Here is a 19,680-nt window from a genome sequence, read left to right as displayed (position 1 = left end):
TCCTCCCCGATGTTCATGTCTTTTTTGGCAAACATTGATGTTTGCCAATGTGCCTAATCTGCATGAACCAGCAAGCATATAAATACGGAAGGCTGAGTGTTCGGTCTATTTTGTTTTTGTTTATATATATATATATTTTTTATTGTTTTTATCGTCTATTTAATTTTGCAGATCTGAAAATCACTAAAATATTTAAAACAAGTTGGAGTCACGGGAATAGAATGAGTTGTCATGGGAAATAAATTGTGATAAGCCGTCAGTGTGTTGCAAGTAAATCTGTTAGTCCAATAAGCGTTTAAGGTTTCCGTTTCTGCCCTAATTTCCATATTTTAGAATTTTGTTTAAACTTAAAAAACTCCTGAAGTAATACATATATTCGGAAAAGGGAACATGCCATTCTTATTCTTTCGTGGAATTCTTTGTGATGCTCATAAAATTGCAAGGGGTAGAAATTTGATCATAGCAGCACTTCATTTAAGTCTGCTTTGAAAAATTATTGCTGAGTACTATTCATGCTATTTTTGGCGTCTTCAGAACAACGAGTAAACGCAACATATTCATGTTGTCTTCGTCGGGAATTGTAAGATCAACAACTCTTCTTGTCAGGTCGTGAATGAAAGGCGGTTATTCATCCGCTTGAATCGATGGAAGTTACGAACTTGTGACGAGTCACTGTCAGTAAGTAGATACAATTGTCGGATCAACAACTCTATTTGACATGCTATGAGTAAAATTACCCATTCTCATGAATAGTATAATTGTAATTTCGGTTTTCACGGATAATCTAATCGTCACTTTTGGACATATCTGAAATTGTCAGCAAATTACTGAATGTCTCCGTAAGAGAAATTATTATATTTGCATAACCATTCGAGAAGGTATCATACTATGACGGTTTTCTAATCGAACAGAACGTAATCATTGGTTCTATATACCTTTATTTAGTGCTCGCATTGTTCACTGGTTACAAATATGATACCCTCGACTGAGAGATGGTATCTAGTCTATTGATCCATAATGTTACACCGCCTATAGTTTGTTTCACATACACGAAACAACATCAAGTTGATAAATAAAGCATAACCAATCACAGTATCTTGAAATCTTGATTCCACCCTATCTGTACCCTGCTGGTCAGCCCAGGTAAGGTGGACATTTCTACAGCATCGTAAACAGCCATCTTTTCTTCCTGGTGTTGGGGTACTCAGCCTTATTTTCCAGTCCCCTCTTTAATCTATAGAATAAAGATGACCATTAAAATCATGAGATTAAAGTACCGCCGGATCCCAGGAGACGCTCGTCATAATGAGACCTCTCGTCTGCCACAATCGAGAAAAATTAACAGGTTTTCGAGTGTCAAACAAAATGGACGGTTGTCTCCCAAATATTTTGTAGCTGGCTCTCGCCTACTTCTCCACTAACTGAATCCTTTGAATGCAGGCAGGGCAAAATTAAGAGCTAGCTACATAACACGAAACGAACTTTTTGAGAAAAGTGTAAGAAAAGGACTGAAATATCTACAAACCTGATACGACGGGCTAATTCTCTCCCAAAGACACCAAATGGGCCTGGCGGTATCTCTTCTTCCGGGAAACAAGGTTCCATCAAACACAGGAGAAAAGCACACATAAAGAAGAACTTCAGCAAACGCATGTTGATAGCGATCGATCTAGAAGTTGATTTGAATAATATGGACAAGAAATTGAGTTCGTTGTAGTGGTGTTCAGCGCTTTTAAACAAGTCAATATACCACATTTACCTCAACCACGCTGTGAATTAAATTAAGCAGTAACAATTGTATTTAAAGTGCATATGAAGCGGCATTTTTTCTGCATAATTTTACCTTTCAAAATGTAAATCGTGACATGTCTATCGGTGCGTCAAAGCATTCATTCAAATTCATTTTGAAATTATTGTTAGATTGCATATCGAAGCGAGCACAACAAGCGTGTCTGTTTTAAGCTTAATCCAAAGACTACAGGTAATGTTAGTGAATATGAATTAAAATCTCAGAGAAAAACGAAGGTTTCTCAAGTAAATATGAACGAACAGAATAGCAGACAATGCAATGTCTACGTACGTACTAGCTAAACTGATGTCACCAAGTGTTTATGCTGACAAGTGGAACTGTTGTATAAGGTTGAAGACCGTATGAGTTCTTTTGAGCGTTTGAAACATCGATCGTAAATATGCGTGATATTTATACTTACGTGAAGGAATCCAATTTACGACTATAAAACCAATCTGAATGCTCTACGCTCAACTCAACAATAGGACAGATGATAAACTGTGTTATATTCAACCGCGTCAAGTAATTCGTTAAGACGAACCACATACCGATGTAATTGGGAAATGGGCGTTCTGACCTCGACGCTATAAAAAGAGATATATACAATGGAAGAAAACAAGGGTCATTCACACATTCTGAGCATAAGTTTCGTTGCTGATTAGGAACGCATATCGGTAATTTAAGAGTATGCAGTCAAACGTGCTCCACTGTTCTTTTGCAAGGTCTTTGTTAATTGTGTGTGGATCGGCTTTCTTAGAGTAGTCAGCACCATTTTCTACGAGCGCCGCGCGCCATATCGGCTTTCAACTTTGCGGTGAGGTTTTCTGTATATACTGTTTTGCGCTCTGTTTTGAGTTTCATTAATCATGAAAATTAAATACACAAAGCAAAAGCACTGAAAAACATTTGTACACAAGAAAAAATATACTTCGGTTAACTTTTAGAATCGTGGGTTAGCGTTAACTGGCTCCCGAACAACCCGGCACTGATTACAACAAGTTAACCTGACATGAGTCCGCGATCCAGTAGAAAATCAGCACTTGGTCGGTGATCAATTAAAGGAAAAAAAATACATGACTTTGAGGAGCTCTAAACTTGAGCCCGAGATATGGTCACGTGACTCACGTCGTCGCCTTTGCCGTCGTCCGTACGCGGCCACTAGCAATACCGCTAGCCATGATAACCACGAGAAAGTCAATTGACCAATTTCGATATATTAAAATTCAGCCAAACACAATAGTCCTCAGCACGAAGTTCTGGGGAATAAACCACACAAACTCTGTAGTTATTCCCCAGAGCCTCGTACTGAGGTCTTTTGTTTAAGGCTGAATTTTAATATATCGAAATTGGTCTATTGATGGGTTTCCTTTTCCCTCCTATATGAGTATGGGGCTCCGCTTGGCCAGGGCTCCGCTATTACCTCGACAGGATGGCGCACTGAAGGAACATTTTGTGTCACGTTTAAACTTTCCACGGCAACTTTTCAGATGCGTCTAACTTTTTCTCGGGTTTCACTTTCGATTGCAATGATTCGTAGAAACTCTTATGTTCAAAAACAGTTCTGTATGAAGCAACGTGCCCTGGAGCAAATATTTACTAACGCAATCCTACAAATTTGTTTTTCAAACATTAAAAATCCCATAGAATCTAAGGATAAACGTATGTAGTGTCAAAATGCTGAAACGATTCACGTGACACCACTCGCCACTTTAAAGAGGAAAGAAACCTGGTGCAAGTGTCATCTCGCAGTGGCGTGTGGGGCCGACTGCGAGATGAGACTCGCCCCAGATTTCTTCTCGTTTCTGAAGCTAGTGGCGAATGTTCTTGGTAAGGGACAATCCCACTCTTCAAAAACACGTACCCAAATTCCAGAGCAATATAACAACTACAGAACCAATAATGAAAAAAATTGTTTTATCTGCCTTTGTTTTTTGCCGGGTGTATCGAAACTAACGTTTACTCGGCCAATAGCTTTTATTACAGTTGAGCCTGCGGTTCAACATTCTTTTGTCTAAAAGGGCATACAAACGCGGCGAACGGGTCAACACAAAGCAGAATTGACCCTTTCGCCTCGTTTGCGTGTCAAATTCCTGAAAACTGTAATAACAGCTATCGACTTCATTTTTGTTTTCGCTTGTTTGTTTTTCTTTGTGTTTTCTTTTCAAGAAATAGCTAATGAAATTCACGAAATAAATTTACTGGGTCTGAAGATTCTTCATGTAGATCTAACAGAAGCTTTTAATGCGTCCTTTTTTTCTGCCATTGTTTCATTAATCCTCTGTAATTCTCGGCAAATATCGTGACCTCAACGTTAATCATTACTCGATGATCGTCGCGATTTGACAGCAGCATCGTTTCTTCTCCGGTACCAACCGTAAAATCTTCGGAGAACAGGTCTCTACTTTGCGATCTTGTTTCGCCGTGTTTTCCGAAGTCTCTTCTTAGCCGGAGCTTGAGCCTCCGTCTTGAGGTAGCCTTTGTCCATGTATTCTTGAGTGTCAGGAAAGCTTAGGTTCCAAAATCCTGGAGGTGTGGAAGGTGGAGGGGAGAACTTCGCTCGGTGACGTGAACAGTGCTTCAAGCGCTTTTTAAGCTCGTCCTCGGGAAGATCAAGACCCTGGTAGTACTAAAAAGAAAAACAAATGCGTGAATTTCTTTTAATAGTTAAATGAATATTGCTAACAATTGATGAGAAAAAAAAAAAACAAAAAAACAAAACAAAAAACAGTTCACAATACCTCTTGACAGTCGCGGCATTTATAGCCATTCAGTTTGACTCTTTCATCTTTTTTCCGAACAACTTCCACGTATTTGTAGTTCGGTTCACAGGCGCAACTCCTAATGAAGTATAAAGTGTAATTAATTGTAGACGCGGTGGGAATGTAGTTAAAAATTTAGACAAAAGAAAGGATACCGCAGAAATGTAGACAATACGCACTTCAATTCTATCGGCGGGCTCTTGTCCACGTTTGTAGCTATTTCTTCTGGTTGCGTCTTGTTATCTTCCTATGAGGAAGAAAGAAAGACAAAAAATCATTTGTCAAAGAACAAGAATTGAATAAAAACAAGGCACGAAGTGGCGCGCGCAACACGGAAGTGCACGGCACGGCACAGCAAGGCACGACACGACACGGATTTCCCCGTCACTGCAATAGTACATTATGTATTGGATCAAGAGAATTATCAAGGTAAGAGAGTGAATTCCCTCTATAGGCCTTATACATACGGTAATCCCACGGTAATGCTGCGCGTTGCGTGGATGTTTTCGTGGAGGATTTGTTTATGTGTTGCTTAATTTCAAAGCGAAGAAGAACCTCCAATGCTGTGGGGATGCCTTCTTTTATATAAATATCAAAGAAGCAAAGGAGCTTCTACCCCAGCCATGGTTTAAAACATTTCCAAACAGTAATAGGGGTTTAAATAAGACACTGATGTCTCCTGGACAAACAACAACTAAATGAATGGCAGATAAATGAGTAGACAAGCGAGTGCAAAGCAAACGAACGCCCAAACACAACGCAACTGAACAAACGGTTTGTCGAAAGTGCAGACAGACATCCGCCACCCAAACAACAAAAAGGAGTTTAAGCAGCAACGCCCATGACAACGTCGATTAAACGATTTCATATGCATCCCACGAATCTCGCAAGAATTTACATTCATCCAGTTTGTCTATAACTTTCAGAGATATTTTAAACAGAATATGTACGACAGCGTGAAAATGCGAAAAAGAAATTTTAAACATTGGTCGTCGTATTATACGAAGAAAGTGTTAATTCCATGTTGTTGTTTTGTAACGAATGGCAAACAAATGAGCAAAGAATTATAACACACGCGCGCGCAGTCATTGCACTCTTTACCTTTGCCCTTGTGCTTTGCCTATTTTTAAACTCCGTGAAACCAAACGGTAAAAGAATGAACAGCCAAACGAACACAAAACAAACGAAAGCCCAGCCGAACAAAAGCACGGCTGGCGGTGCAGAAAACATCTTAGCTATGGAACGTCTTCCGAACACCAAAACGTATGTAAAATGACTTTTCACCACATTTCCCGCCACTTTGTCTCAGTTAATCGCTAGAAAGTCGCTTGGGCTGTCCACGCATTTCGCGAGTAACAACATCCTCGGAAGAACTGGGTACCGTGTCTAAAAATAACTTAAGAGGGATTACCTTGGTTACAAGGCCTACATGGGGGAATCACTCTCTTACCTTGATAATCTCTTGACTGGATTGAATACCTCTTACATGTATCAATCGACTTCCAGGTAGATGTATTGTAAATGAGGAGGGAAAGAAGGACCGAGAAAGAGAACTAAAGAAGTCAATTACATCCCTCTCTTTGGGGGAAAAAAGCAAACAATCCAATTTGCATGTAATTCAATGTAAAATGACAGGAGCTCTAGAGACACAGTTTACACACACACTTTATTTCAATTACATTTAGAAATTAATGCAAGTTTGAAACAGATCCCAGCGGTAGTAGCATTAGGCTAATCTAGGCGGATCAGTTAGAGCTATCTATAAATCTGTTAGTTACCTCATCACTCTTGTTCGAAACATTTTCCTTATCACTTCCTTCCAGTGAGCCGTCTTGAAGTTTTTGATTTTCTTCTTGCAAATCTGCAAATACCAGAAAACAAATTTAACGCGTAAGAGTGCTACAAGAACACACTGAAAGAGATCCACATCCCTTAAAGAAACTGGAAAGCGTTAGTAGAATTGTAGTAGTATACTAATGCAAATGCTGCAATCTGATTGGCTGAGTTACTCGTATACTATCAACCATTGGAGTGCAATCTTCATCGAACATTAAAGAAACTAGAAAACGTTTTCTAGTTTCTCTAAAGTTCGATGTAAATCGATTCGGCCTTCGGCCTCATCAACTATGACCTAATAGAAATCTCGTGCACATAATCTCATAGGCCACGTTGGATATATCAATATTCTAACATGGCTCCCAAGCATTCAGGTCAAAATTGCAAATTTTCTAAGGTTCTTATGTCCCTCAATTCCCAAGACACTTGGATACAAAGAAAACAATACCAAATATAGACGTTTATCCCGAAAGCCTCGGAGCCATGCTAAAATACTGATATACCGACTGTGGCCTATTGATAAATAGACACAAAGGGCGTCAGATTTTTTTTTCCAAGGATTATTCAAGGACTGCTGACGGACGCGCGCGGTTTGCTTACTCAGCAAAATATTTACCTGGTGACCGGTGATCGTCCATATTATTGTCAAACAAGTCCATACCACTTGTGTAAGGCCCTGTCATGTCCCCACTGCAGCTGAGGAGGGTGCCACAAGACTTTCTTCCTGTCCCGCGTGAAGGGAATTCTTCCAGTAGAACCACATCCGGGGTTTTGGGCGGTGGCACTATTGGAACTTTAAACACTGTTCTTGTCTGCTCTTCCTAAAGTGTGCACGAAATGGTAATTTGAATATGTTTAGAAGGTAAGCCCTGAGTTTATAGGACTTCCAAGGCATAATTTTACACGTTATGCATTATTTTCAGCATAAGGGTGAGGCAAAATAATTGAGCATTATGCCGGAATAATAGTTACAAAAAGTGGCGGATAGTTGAGGGCCTTGGGCAGGCCAACAGAAATCTAGGCACAAATCACCTGGCTGCACTCTACACACATCACATACCTAAAGGTTTTGCCAATTCAGCACTCTTCTGTTGCATCAGAAGGAATTTTTTTATGCTAAAAAACTTATTTTGCAATAACGAAGCCGGAGCAATGAAGGATCACATCGAGGCGTCCCTCATGCTTCAATGTAATCAATGTTGAGGATAAATATAAGCTGTTGTCGGTGAGCATAATGGGGCATAAGGGACGCCTTCGGAGCACAATAGTGAGATGTTTTGAGCATCGAGCATTAGCATAATGGTGAAAAATTGAGCATAATGTGTAAAACCTATTCGCAAGAGGTTTTGGACAGTCTAAAAGGGTATGAAAACTCGCTTGGAATCAACGTTCAACTCGCTCTGATCAAATGTTTTGTCTCGCATCCTACTTCCAAACATATTCCCTGTCAATTTCTATCTGAAGTACGATGTTCTGTAAAGATGTTACTTGCAGTAACGCAATAGTGGAAAATTGATGTAGGGGATTTTATAGCGAGGAGGTTTTTATAGTAAGGAGATAAATAGCTTTGGTAATATACTGCTGGTAGCCGGTCTTTTCTCTTTGGGCCATATGGGCGTTTATCCATGAACACGAACGCAAAAGGGCGGTATACTCCCAATCCCTTCCATGGCACTCTGAAATCGTTCGCCTGATAATGCCAGCCTCATTTTGAGAGAAAAAGAGACTGGAAGCAGTCTACTAGCTGACTTAAATAACTAGATAATTTGCAAGTGGGAGCGTCTCATTCTTATTACTGCGACAGATCAGCATTGTAAGCAAAAACAAAAACGTTTCTGCGTACAGAATTGAACGTTCAGTTTTTCTTTTTATTAAAGTGTTAATGCATCTGAAAAGGTAATGGTGTTTTCGGAGCTTCTACAGATCCAACTAAGCAATGCGCCGCCAAAGATAATGTTGCGTTACATGTACATCGGCGTGGCAAGGAGACACTTATCAGACAATTATCATCTTGAGCTAATAGATATGTACCAAATTTGGTATGCTGACGTTGGCTGTATTATCCCTTTAGTCGATGTTAGACCTTTGCTCTGATGAAGGGCTAACGGCCAACAAGTAGACCTTCCAAATTCGCTACTATTATTAACTTCAAGCTTATTAATTGTTTCTAAGCTCAGCATTATTATGCAAGTCTGAAAGACATCCATAAAAACGACTCGACTGGTATAATTATACACTAGTCGGTGCGTTTCCACATGACAGGAAAACATTATAAAGTTCAACGTCAGGTTATTACCTCAGAGAAAAAATTGTATTAGAAAGTAAATCAATACTAACCCTCAAACCTTTACTTTTTGTTGCCCATATGGTGTCTTCACGTTCATCTGAACTTTCTCGTTTTCTCTTAGCGGCATTGGTATCATTTTCACTCGAAGTTACTTTTGTTTTTACATATTTTGCATCCAGAGTTGTTTGTTTTGTTGCTTTGAGGTTGTGACCTTTTTCGGCTGGTTGATGAGATCGTTCTTCATTTTCTCTACTTATGAAAACTGTATTATCATTGTTTTTGATCATTCTGGACTGGGAATCAGACCTGGGTTCTTGTTCTTCGTCACTCTTCACGCCATGGGGTAACAGCGACACAGAACAGTCTGCCGTCAGGTTCAAGTCTTGCTGCAGTGATCGGGTGCGGCTTGGAATGGTCGGCGACTGTGGTTGAGTGTATGACAAATCAACAGGAAACTGGGAATCAGATTTGGGTAAATCCTTATTACTGGTTACAGAAGCAAAAGTGCTGTCATTAAGGGATTTTACTGGAAATCCAGGAAACTGAGATTCGGATTTGGTTAGGTCCTTGGTATCGGTTACAGCATCCATAGTGTTTTTACAAGGCGAATTTCCAGAGATCTTGTCTAGAATGCCCATGCTTGCATCATTGTCATCATCATCATAGTTAAACAAGAGTGAGTTTGCAGCTGCTAAGGGAGTACTTGCTGCCGAAGGGGTTCCCAATGAGCAATGGAAGCCATCAGCAACCTCTTCTGAATGGACGTCCTCAGTTTCTTGCACCTGAATCTCTGGATGGACAGAAATTCCATCTACAGACACCTTTCTGTCTTGGAGCTGAGAAGAATTCTTGTAAAGCTTTGTACTTTCATTGGCATCAGAGAAAAGGTTAGCAACACCATCCACCATTAACTTTTTATCCTCTTCAATCACTCGGCTGACACTCATATTATCTTTATGATAAACTCTTGATTTTGTTTCCTCTTGTGCTCCAGATCTCGACATTGACACCTTGTTGTATCGAACTTTCTTTTTACACTTCAGGGTTGACAGGTTTCTGTGCTTCTTGCTCAGCTCATAGTCTTTCAAAATAGAACAGTCATCAGGCTCAGAATCACTCCTGGGAAAAAAGGAAGAATTCACGAAAATACCACAATTTCCAAAAGAATAGACCTTTGTATTTAGAGCTCTTTCGCTATTGCTATTTTGAAGGATCATAATTTTGGGGGGCCACTTCCTTCAGATGGCATGTTTTGCTCATCCACCATAATAAAGTAGGAATTATTTTCTGCATGAAGATAAACAGGATAAATATTATCAAAAATAACGTATATTAGATCAAAACAAAAATGATACCTTTGGAATGAGGGTTACACGGGAATCATTATAAGTGAAGTTATTTTTGAGGTTGCTATATTGTTTAGAAAGTTAACAAAATTTCATTCTGCTGGGATAGTTAGGAGTTAAGAGAAAAGCTGACCATTTTCAAGTCGAGATATTTCCTTCCAAGCTGTCATGCAATAACATACAGGCATATTTCTTTGAAGAATGATGCATGTCCACAAGTACCAGATGTTAATTGGTAGTTTGATAAGTGGAACAAAATATAGCTGACCTTGCTTAGAGACCTGGCAAGTTAAACAAAGTTTGTTGATCAATCACTAGAACAATTTCGGGAAAAAAGGAGATTCTCATCTCAATGGGCAAAAGAGGGTGGTAACTTACTTTTGAGCAGAACTGTAAATTGCATTGTCCCCCCCCCCCCCCACCCCTTGAAATTCAAGTTCAGCTTCATACAAAATTTACTCTCCTTTAGAAATTCTGGTTTTGAGACCCCCACCCCCACTCCACCCCACTCCCTCAGAATTTCCAGTGACCTTTCATGGGGCGGGTGAGGATATTGTGTGAAACCATGCATTTGTACAGGGAAGCATGGATCATGCTGTCAGTGAATCGTCTTTCATGCAACTTACATCAGCTCAGTGGTATCTTTGTTGACATAATTTTCAAGAATATGAGCAGGAAAAGCCCCAAAGTCTTTCATTACTGTGATGAGAAAAGATAATTGGAAAAATAAATACCAATACTTTTTTTTAAGTTAATAGAATTAGAACATGACCAAATTTAGACATGCAATACTGATACAAGTACATGCATCAACTCATTTGTTATTATCGAATTGTGGTCAGCATGTTAAGATGCAACTTTTTGCAAGGTTTAAACAAATTGCCTATAAATCCTACATAATTTTTTCAACTTTGCAAAAAGTTGTATCTGAACATGCTTATCACAATTCAAAAATTCAAAAAGGGTTTCACCATTCTTTTTCAATAACTTATAAATAATCAATTATATATTAATTTAAATCAACAACACTCTTTACATTGATAGTAATAGTTATTATAATTTTAAAAAAAAATGTTTAATTAATTCATTGTGTGCTCCTATTTTTTGGGTGTTCCCAAGTTTAATACTGTATGCTTCATATACATCTCCAAAAGATCATGACATCCAATCCAGGCCTCATAATTAGGGCGGTCATTAAGGGCTGTAACCCATAGCACCTGCTACGGCTGAGTATGCTTGATTTTCCCTTGATGCTAGGGGTGAAATTGCCTGTTGTTGATAGAATTCACACATAAAGTAACAAATTTGCTACAGGTGTGGAGAATAAGGCTACACACTGCTACAGGTGACTAAAAACTTAATGACAGCCCTGATAATGAAGTCTTCGAATACCCTCTAGAGTGATCAACTGGCTCTGATGCAAAATCAGTCATGGGAAGACATAATCAAGGTCTTGACATAATTACATGTACATGTATTAATTAATGTCAATTTGCCAAATGAACATTTCTTTTGTCTGCTTTTATTTCATTCTCTTTCGTTTGAACTGACTGACTCACTTTTACAAGAAAGAAGGCAGTGGGAAATGAAACACTTTATGGGGATGATCTAACAATTTTTTTTAATGAATTAATTTTCAAGACGTTCCCCAGACATTCATGATTTTCCCAAGGCTACTACTAAGCTATTTCAAGGCTGGTTAAAAAAACAGTCAGGTAACACACCTTTAAATCTACTCTGGGCTGCCTCCAGATAGCGTCTCCACCAATGATCTTTCTTACATAGTTCCTCATATTTCCTAGAAGCAAACATCCTTAAAGCGTATATGACATGAAAAATAATTTCTGCTTATTTGAAAGGCCTTTGAAAATACAGAAGAATGCATTTTTCTTTTAATGAAATATCTTTTTTCATTTTAGAGATATTGATGTTTTTCTATTATGTAAATTAGATCAGGGATGACGTCAAAAGGTTTGCAACTGAAAGTGGTAAAATACTGAATAAACGATATCTCTGGAAATATTGAAGCAATGTTCTACACAACAGTTTTGCTGCTGGTACTGTCTTAATAAAAACTGAAAGTCCCAGTTTTTGTCTTAAACCAAGAACCATCTACCCCACCCAATCCAATGATGGGAGTTAAGAAAATATGGGAACTATGCCTGTTCCAAATAGGATCCTTTGCCTCACTTTAGAGGTTGCAAATGGGGATATGTGGTTTTCTGACAGAGACTGGAGCTGATAGAGTTGCTATGGCAACAGCACTAAGGGTGTCATTTTGTTTCTTTTGTGATGTACATTTGTGGTGCCAAGTTTCCAGAACACTGCTTCAATATTTCTAGAGATATTGCTTATTCAGTATTTCATCATTTTTGGGTGCAAACAATATGATGTCTTCACTGCTCTAATTTGTATGATAGAAAAATGTCAATATCTCTAAAACAAAAAAAGATATTTCAAAAAGAAATATGCCATTCCTCTGTATTTTGAAAGGCCTTTCAAATAAGCAGAAATCATTTTTAATGCCATGTACACTTTAAGAGATCTTTGAAAGACCTTACAAAGATCCTTAAAATGTTCATTGAGGATCTTTAAAGATCCTGGCAAGATATTTGAGCAATATCTTTGAAGATCCTTGTTCAGGATCCTCAAAACGATCAAGATTTACATGTACAGTGGAACCCTGCCTTACAACCACCCTGTTAATAAGACCACCTTGCTATTACAGCCACTTTATTCTGGTCCGAAAAAAAAGCTCAGACAGTCATTTTATTATTTAAAGAAAACCTTTGATACGACCACCCCGATAACATGACGAATTTTCCATGGCCCGAAGGTGGTCATATTAACGGGGTTCCACTGTACATGTTTTCTGCACCCTCATGCAATGTACAGCTGTAGCTCGGTCAATAGTTATATAAGAGGAACAGAAGTCTAATCTGGTGTTGATGAGTTTAAATCACACTTAGATAAAATAATGTCTTAACATTGTGTCTCTCTCTCCCACCCCCTTCTTTCTTTGATAGGCCTAATACTCGGGGCTCAGGAAGAATATCATGGCGTATATGCAGTAAATAAATATGGCATTGAGCTACATGTACAGTGTTAAATCAGTTATAAGTTCTTGTCCTCCACTAAAAATCAGCTTATTTACATTCACATGCAAATTTATGTAATCAGATCATTTCATTTTATACCAAGTGCAGTTAAGTATTTCCAAAAAGTAGAAAATGGAGACTGCACCAAATGGGGGTATATGTAGTAAATAAATATGGCATTGAACTACAACGTTAAATAAATTATAATTTCTCGTCTTCCACTAAAAATCAGTTTACACACATTCACATGCAAATTTATGTACATCAGATCACTTCATTTTGTAACAAGTGCAGTTAATAATTTCCAAAAAGTAGAAAATGGAGACTGTACCAAATTTGTAACTGTTTTAATTTAGTTTACAAAATACACTGTGAGACATTCTATCAAGAACAACAAAATCATGAAGGTTTTGTGATGTAATTCACTTCATTGGATAGTTACAATCATGAAATTGACTTTAAAAATCACCACACATGTGAATCCCACTGACATTATTTGCACCTCAAAATCTGTCATGTTAATACTAAATTTTGAAAGCTTGCTGTTCTAAAGGCATATGTTCATGATTACGCTCAGGGCTGCGTGAAAGCAGAGCATGTTTAATGTGCGCTTCTGCTTGATGTTGTGGGTTAACTTGGCTGATGTTGGCATGATATTCACCCAAAAACCAACTAAGTCGATCGACACTTGACCATGGGTGCCTTTAGTACATACATGTATGCAGGTCTGGTTACTTTGCTATCTTTTTCTAAAGGATCATAATCATGTGATTGAATACTGATTGTACTGTAGTTCAGCGGAGTAGCCAGCTAATTTCAAATCGATTTTAAGTAGCTAATGACTTTCGTTGGCAGCTAGCTACATGTGCTTTGGACAACCCTGCATAGCATTCTCAAACATGGTGAACCTACATGTACATGTAGTAAAAATGGTCCAATTTTCTATGCAGTAGTCAATAAAAGCTCTCATTATTAATAATAAATTATCAATTGGCCATACCTCCTGAGTTTCTCATCCTTGTATGCAAGTTCTTTTTTTAAACTCACCACGGTTTCTTTAAGACTTTAGAACACAAGAAAATAAAAATATTCATCATCATCATCATCATCATCGTCATAATTGAAAAAATGAACACTGTTAGCATTTTAGGTACAGAAAAAATATGTAGGTCTACTATATAATAATTATTATTATTAAATTATTATTAAATTATATAACTAGTACAGAAAATCAAGTACCCATTTGAGTGTACAGTAATATGTGCAAAACCTTCAGGTTAGCTTCAGCAGCATGAAGTAACTGAGGAAAACATGTAGTTTTACCACCCTCCCTTCCCTTCTCCACAGAATGAGATGCTACATGCCTAAACCTAATAAGATCACAGAGTCCGTCCAAGCATACAAGCCAAGTGGTCCATCAGGCTGGTGCTTATTCCCGGTTTCAGTAGCATGAAGTGACAAGGAGTGTCCCCCCCCCCCCCCCCTACCCCTAGATGTGATGCTAGTCCATTGCAGGGCCAGCATTTAAATTTGCCAGTACCCATTTATACACCTGGGTGGAGAGAGGCACTGTGAGAGTAAAGTGTCTGCCTAAGAACACAACACGACCTTGGCCAGGACTTAAACCCAGACTGCTTGATCTGGACTGTGTGCACTAACCATAAGCACCATGCCTCCAGACTGCCAAACTGGTGCTTACAGGCTGTACCTGCAATTTGCACACCAACTAAACAAGAAGGAGCATTAGCAGTTAGTTTCCCTGGATGAGATTCTGGTGGAAAGTCTACAGTTGTTTACTGGTTGTATTCTCAAGGTGGTCAGATTAAAGAGAAGCAGTGATCACCTGAGACCTACCTATTAAACTAACAGTGTACATGTACGTTGTAAGAAGGTGACTAATATTAAAATCTTAAAATGTATACCCGGCGTTTTCTTCTTGAAGGTGATTGTTGAGCTTCTTAACCCGACTGTTTTCTATCTCCAAATCCTGAATCTTGCTGTTAGCTTCATTACACTTCTCTTCAAGACCTGCGAAATAAAATTCATGCATGTAGGACCGCAGCTTTTGTGATAGATCAGGTCGAGATTCTCGACCTGATCTACATGTACCACGTAGGAAATTTAAAACTAAACACTTCACCTTTGTTATCAAAACTTTAAAGTATATTTCAAAATAAACCCTTTCAACGAAGTAACAACAAAAATAAATAAGACTGAAACTGCTGGAAACTGTCGGTATCAAAACTCAAGATAAATTACGTAAAGAGTACCTGTGATGTGAGATGCTTCTGCATGAGCTTATAAATCTCAGTTTCTTACCTCGAAAATCGCTTTGAATTGTCTCCTTTAACTTGTCTAAAAGGCAATATGTTTCCATTAGCAGCTCTCCAAATTATAGTTCGATTTTTTTCCATCTGAAGTAAAAAAGGAAACAAAATCTTCCGCTCATCGACTTGTTTAGCTTTGTGAACTTCCCGCCATATTAACGCACGGTCTGGAGACTGGGACCGAGCTGGACGCCTTGCAATTTTTTGCGATTTGCATGAGTGTTCGTTTTGTTGTGGTTACAGCAAACGACGAGCTCGTATTTTTGAAGACCGTTTTCTGGAATATTGAGCTTTATCTGTCTTACATAAATGGGACAATGACTGAGGAGGAAACGTTGTGTGATCGAACTTATCGAGCTCATGAAAGACACGAAAGCAAACCAGATAAACCAGAAACGCGTTCGTTGCCAAGACATACAAAGCAAGACCATAAGGTAGGTAACTTGTAAGCTTATTACAGTCGAACCTTGATTATCCGTACCTCGATTATCCGGATTTCTCGATTATCTGGACTTTTTCTCTAGCCTCAATTTTTTCACGAATATTTATTAGTCATGATCAAGATCCGTAGCAATATTCTTTTTAATATTCTTTTCTCAGAGTTGAGTGGTTCAAGATGTACAGTAGACCATATTGTTTTCCAAATGATTTGTAAAAGTTTCACGATTAAATGTTGCTTTATTTAAACAGTTTTGTTCTTCATTAATATTGATATTTTCGATTTTCCGGACCCTCGATTATCCGGACCATTTTGTCTAGTCCCAACGAGTCTGGATAATCGAGGTTCGGCTGTACAGTACGTTACTTCTCAATTAGAAAACGAGTAAGACGGCGTGTTTTATTTATGATTAAATTTCGAAATAAATGGAAAGCTAAGAATAAATATCAATACTATCGCCTCTTGTCAATGACAGTTACATGTATAAAGGAATATATACATGTACGCTCAAACCAGAGTCAATGGCAAATATCTTTTCTTAATTGACATCCTATTCGACGAACAACTTCGCTCCTTGTAATCGGCCGTGTTTAAAACATGAATCAGCGAAATGACGAAATGGCACTGCGGTTAGCCTATAGCCAAATAGCGCTCAGGTTAGCTTATATATATCACTGACTTGATAGATCTAGCTAGAGGCTAGCTCTCATTCCTCAATAATTGTAATGGTTAACCTTACAGACACCCTTATCCAACACGGACTCTTTCAATGTAGCGTAGGCCATTTCGTCATAATTTTTGCCATTTCGTGTTTTTAAAACACCCTCCTTGTAATCTTGTATTTCTTAATTCTTCCCCAAAATAGATGCTCTATTCTGCTCTGCAGAATCTTTTTGTCCAATATGTTTACACTTTAAGATGGCTTTTCGCAATAATTATTAATGTTAACCAAAGTGGGTGAAAGGTGGTGGATATTTACTGAGCCATGAGGTAGTGAGGTAAATATCCAACACTTTCACCGACACTGAGGTGAATAACTGTTTTTAGTATACACCAATCAAGTTGAATAATCAGCCTTGTTTATTGATAAAATTTGCTCCTTGGTAACCAAAGCAAAATGTGGAGCCATTTTGTTTTTCTCCATTTGCTTAGAGGTGAATATTACTTGCTCTTCACCTCCGAGCTGGTCAATCAGAATGCGTAGAAAGCACAATTCACTTGTGTGGTATATACTAATTAAGATGAATTACATGTATTTGAATTAGGAATTAGTGAATTACTGATAATCAGCCAGCATACCGTCCTATTTGATTCAAATCGATCTACATGTATATATCAACTTAAAAGAGTACCAGCAATCTGTTATTAATGAGATCTAACAAAAAATATAGTTTAATTAAAAAAATATCTATCCAATTATCCCTGCTTCAATCGCTCATGGAGGGTGTTTCGGTTTGACACCACCCACCCCCTGAGCCCCTCTGAAAAATCCAGTTTAGCTTGAGTCATACTTTCCCTGAAAAGTTGAAGCCTTCGAGAGTTCCTCCAGTGCCTCAGAATTTCCTTCTAAAGAGACTTATCTGGGTGTGGCTCAAACTCTATTCATCCTCTAAAAGATTCCACCTTGAAATGGACAGACATAATTTTTTAATTATTTCTTTGAGTGTAACCCTAAAGATATCCTGACAGCTAAAAACAGTGCGGTTTCATCCTGCACATTCTACATGTATTCCAGTCTCATGTAAGTGAGACCAAAATCCATATTTACACTCCAAAGGGAGATGTGGGCATCCCCTCAGCCTTTTCACATGGGTTTACCACCACCCCCCCCCCCCCCCAACAACTCTTCCCAGGGAGAAAAATAAGCTTGAGAAGTGTGGTCCTGTATGATTGACCCAGGTGTGACGTAACCGTTAGCTGACCAGCATTTACTTAAGAAACAGAAAACATGTACCATGTTTCTATCGAGTTCTAGTATAAAATTAATCTACTAGCATTCTATCATGAATGCTGTTTTTTTGATTGGCTAGGCTACTCACTATCTATTCTGTGATAGATAGTGAGTAGCATAGCAGAATGCTACCACTTCTTGGCATTTTCGAATTGTCTGTGAAAAGGATTTAGATTAAGTTTTCTTACCTAGTAGATTTATAGTTGAAACAATTAGATTATTTGCTCTCAATTTCTATGCTTGATGGTTGACTCGGGCTGCACCCTCGTCAACTATCACACGATAGAAATTTCAAGCTCATAATCTAATTGTTTAGTAGAAACACAAGTGGAAGTTTGGGAGAACAAGAAATGCTGTGGGAACACCAGCTGTTGGTGAGTGTTTCCACAGTTTTGTCAAGTTCTCACGAGTGTTTCTATAACTCGATAGAAACGCAGAGAACATGTTGTCTACAGAAAAACACTGCGATGAGAAAAAGGGGAAACAACTTGTTTACTTTGATCATCAAAATGTAAATTCTCTTTGCTAGTGCCTTCATTACGTCAACAGCTCGTGCTAGTTCCGTGTTTCTATTGAGTTTAACTTGTAGAAACACGATTTTTAATCAATCAGCACTCATATTTCCCTAGGGCTGTTTTCTGAAAGTATTTCTAATTAATATTAATTTGAACTCTCTCTTTTTTAGGCCCCAGGTGCTCAGTTTTTGTACAGTCAGCTGGGAAGAGTGGTAATTAAGAAGCACACATACTTGACGCCTGTAACACATGCTACATATCCCTGGAACTATGCCCAACCACCTGGGAGAAAATCAGCCTTCAAAATGTCGAAGACTGTATACCCCAAGAGATGAAACTTAAAAGAAGAATCTTAAAGGGGAAGGTGCCATGAAGAATAACCAGCAAAGGCAATTGTTAGACCTTGTTGATCTGTATTCTTCTCTCCAAATTAAAAAAAAAAAAAGAAAACACGTGAAGAACATTAGAAACTTTGCCAGGTGCAACTGATGGCCATTACCACAACCTGTTTTACAATATCGGAAAAAGCATTGCTTCCATGTACACACAAAAAGAAATCATCAAGATTACATGTACAACAACCTGTATACGTAACTTTTTTTGGCTCTTTGGAGTACTACAAAATGTAATTAATTTTTAGTCAATATAATTTCATTATCAATCTATCTGGCAAGACAGACAGTCAGAGAGACAGTCAGACAGACAGACAGAAAGACATACAGTCAGTCAGACAGACAATCAGTCAGTCTGTCATTTTTCCAGATTGGATTAAAAGTTTCTTAGACCCAAGATTCACCACCATTTAAAGTACGTGAACTCTAACTTACTGACACTTGTTTTGTGTTAGTGTCATATGTCATATGTTTGGAGACTTTTGATATGATGTTATGATGTTGAATTTAAAGTGTCTGTATAGCCTATTTGCTTTGTCATTTTCAGCATCAGTATAAAGCAAAGATATTAGAACCATTATTCTTCTACACGCTTTTACCCTGAATTCAAGCTTTTAAATTTCCACTTGAGCCACGCCCATCCAGGTTGACCAAGTGGCAAGAAGTGGGATACTCAGCCCACCCACCACACCCCTAATGGGGCATCAAAACGGGGAAGTCGTACCCTCAAAACAAACGACGTCAACCACAAGAACCTTGTACAGGACAAAGGCTCTGTGAATTAATTCTATGCATTTAACAGATTTTAACGATTTTTATTTTTATTTATTTATTTATTTATTTATTTTTGTGAAGTCACTTCTGTTTCCTTAACTCTACAGAATGCTAACTCCACGAATCTTGTGATATACAGTCGACCCTCCCCACAACGGTCACCTTGG

At 38.3% G+C, this 19,680-nt stretch overlaps 2 protein-coding genes and 1 long non-coding RNA gene across 3 annotated transcripts; 1 reads left to right on the top strand and 2 right to left on the bottom strand.

Moving 5' to 3' along the window:
- Positions 1 to 4: 4 nt before the first annotated feature.
- LOC145494647 (uncharacterized) lies at positions 5 to 2,301 on the bottom strand. Its single transcript, XR_014050277.1, has 3 exons — positions 2,211 to 2,301; positions 1,526 to 1,669; positions 5 to 1,234 (listed from the first exon to the last, which is right to left on the bottom strand). It is a non-coding gene; the product is annotated as an uncharacterized LOC145494647 (long non-coding RNA).
- A 191-nt stretch (positions 2,302 to 2,492) lies between these two features.
- On the bottom strand, positions 2,493 to 15,500 carry LOC145494276 (uncharacterized). The gene is made up of 11 exons (XM_081473721.1): positions 15,435 to 15,500; positions 15,038 to 15,143; positions 14,116 to 14,178; positions 11,742 to 11,815; positions 10,644 to 10,716; positions 8,722 to 9,907; positions 7,001 to 7,205; positions 6,327 to 6,409; positions 4,728 to 4,795; positions 4,528 to 4,627; positions 2,493 to 4,415 (listed from the first exon to the last, which is right to left on the bottom strand). Exons 1-11 carry the CDS (start codon positions 15,490 to 15,492, stop codon positions 4,188 to 4,190), a joined length of 2,244 nt encoding a protein of 747 aa, XP_081329847.1. The 5' UTR covers positions 15,493 to 15,500; the 3' UTR covers positions 2,493 to 4,187.
- A 96-nt stretch (positions 15,501 to 15,596) lies between these two features.
- On the top strand, positions 15,597 to 18,797 carry LOC145494646 (uncharacterized). The gene is made up of 2 exons (XM_081474182.1): positions 15,597 to 15,876; positions 18,518 to 18,797. The coding sequence occupies exons 1-2, from the start codon at positions 15,658 to 15,660 to the stop codon at positions 18,680 to 18,682; spliced, it is 384 nt and encodes a 127-aa protein (XP_081330308.1). The 5' UTR covers positions 15,597 to 15,657; the 3' UTR covers positions 18,683 to 18,797.
- Positions 18,798 to 19,680: the final 883 nt, after the last annotated feature.

The sequence above is a fragment of the Orbicella franksi genome, chromosome 8 (assembly GCF_964199315.1).
Source record: "Orbicella franksi chromosome 8, jaOrbFran1.1, whole genome shotgun sequence".
Classification (NCBI taxonomy): domain Eukaryota; kingdom Metazoa; phylum Cnidaria; class Anthozoa; order Scleractinia; family Merulinidae; genus Orbicella; species Orbicella franksi.
The sequence above is the reverse complement of the archived record's forward strand: the minus strand, read 5'-3'. Positions and strand labels throughout refer to the sequence as shown.

What these genes read in the sequence shown, in the direction of transcription:
- LOC145494276 (XM_081473721.1), bottom strand. Translation starts at nt 15,492, where the DNA reads ATGGAAACATATTGCCTTTTAGACAAGTTAAAGGAGACAATTCAAAGC. An exon ending in AATTCAAAGCGATTTTCGAG is followed by an intron (nt 15,144 to 15,434) that starts GTAAGAAACTGA and finishes TTTATTTCGCAG; the next exon opens with GTCTTGAAGAGAAGTGTAAT. An exon ending in AGCCCAGAGTAGATTTAAAG is followed by an intron (nt 10,717 to 11,741) that starts GTGTGTTACCTG and finishes TTCTCATCACAG; the next exon opens with TAATGAAAGACTTTGGGGCT.
- LOC145494646 (XM_081474182.1), top strand. Translation starts at nt 15,658, where the DNA reads ATGAGTGTTCGTTTTGTTGTGGTTACAGCAAACGACGAGCTCGTATTT. An exon ending in ATACAAAGCAAGACCATAAG is followed by an intron (nt 15,877 to 18,517) that starts GTAGGTAACTTG and finishes TCTCTTTTTTAG; the next exon opens with GCCCCAGGTGCTCAGTTTTT.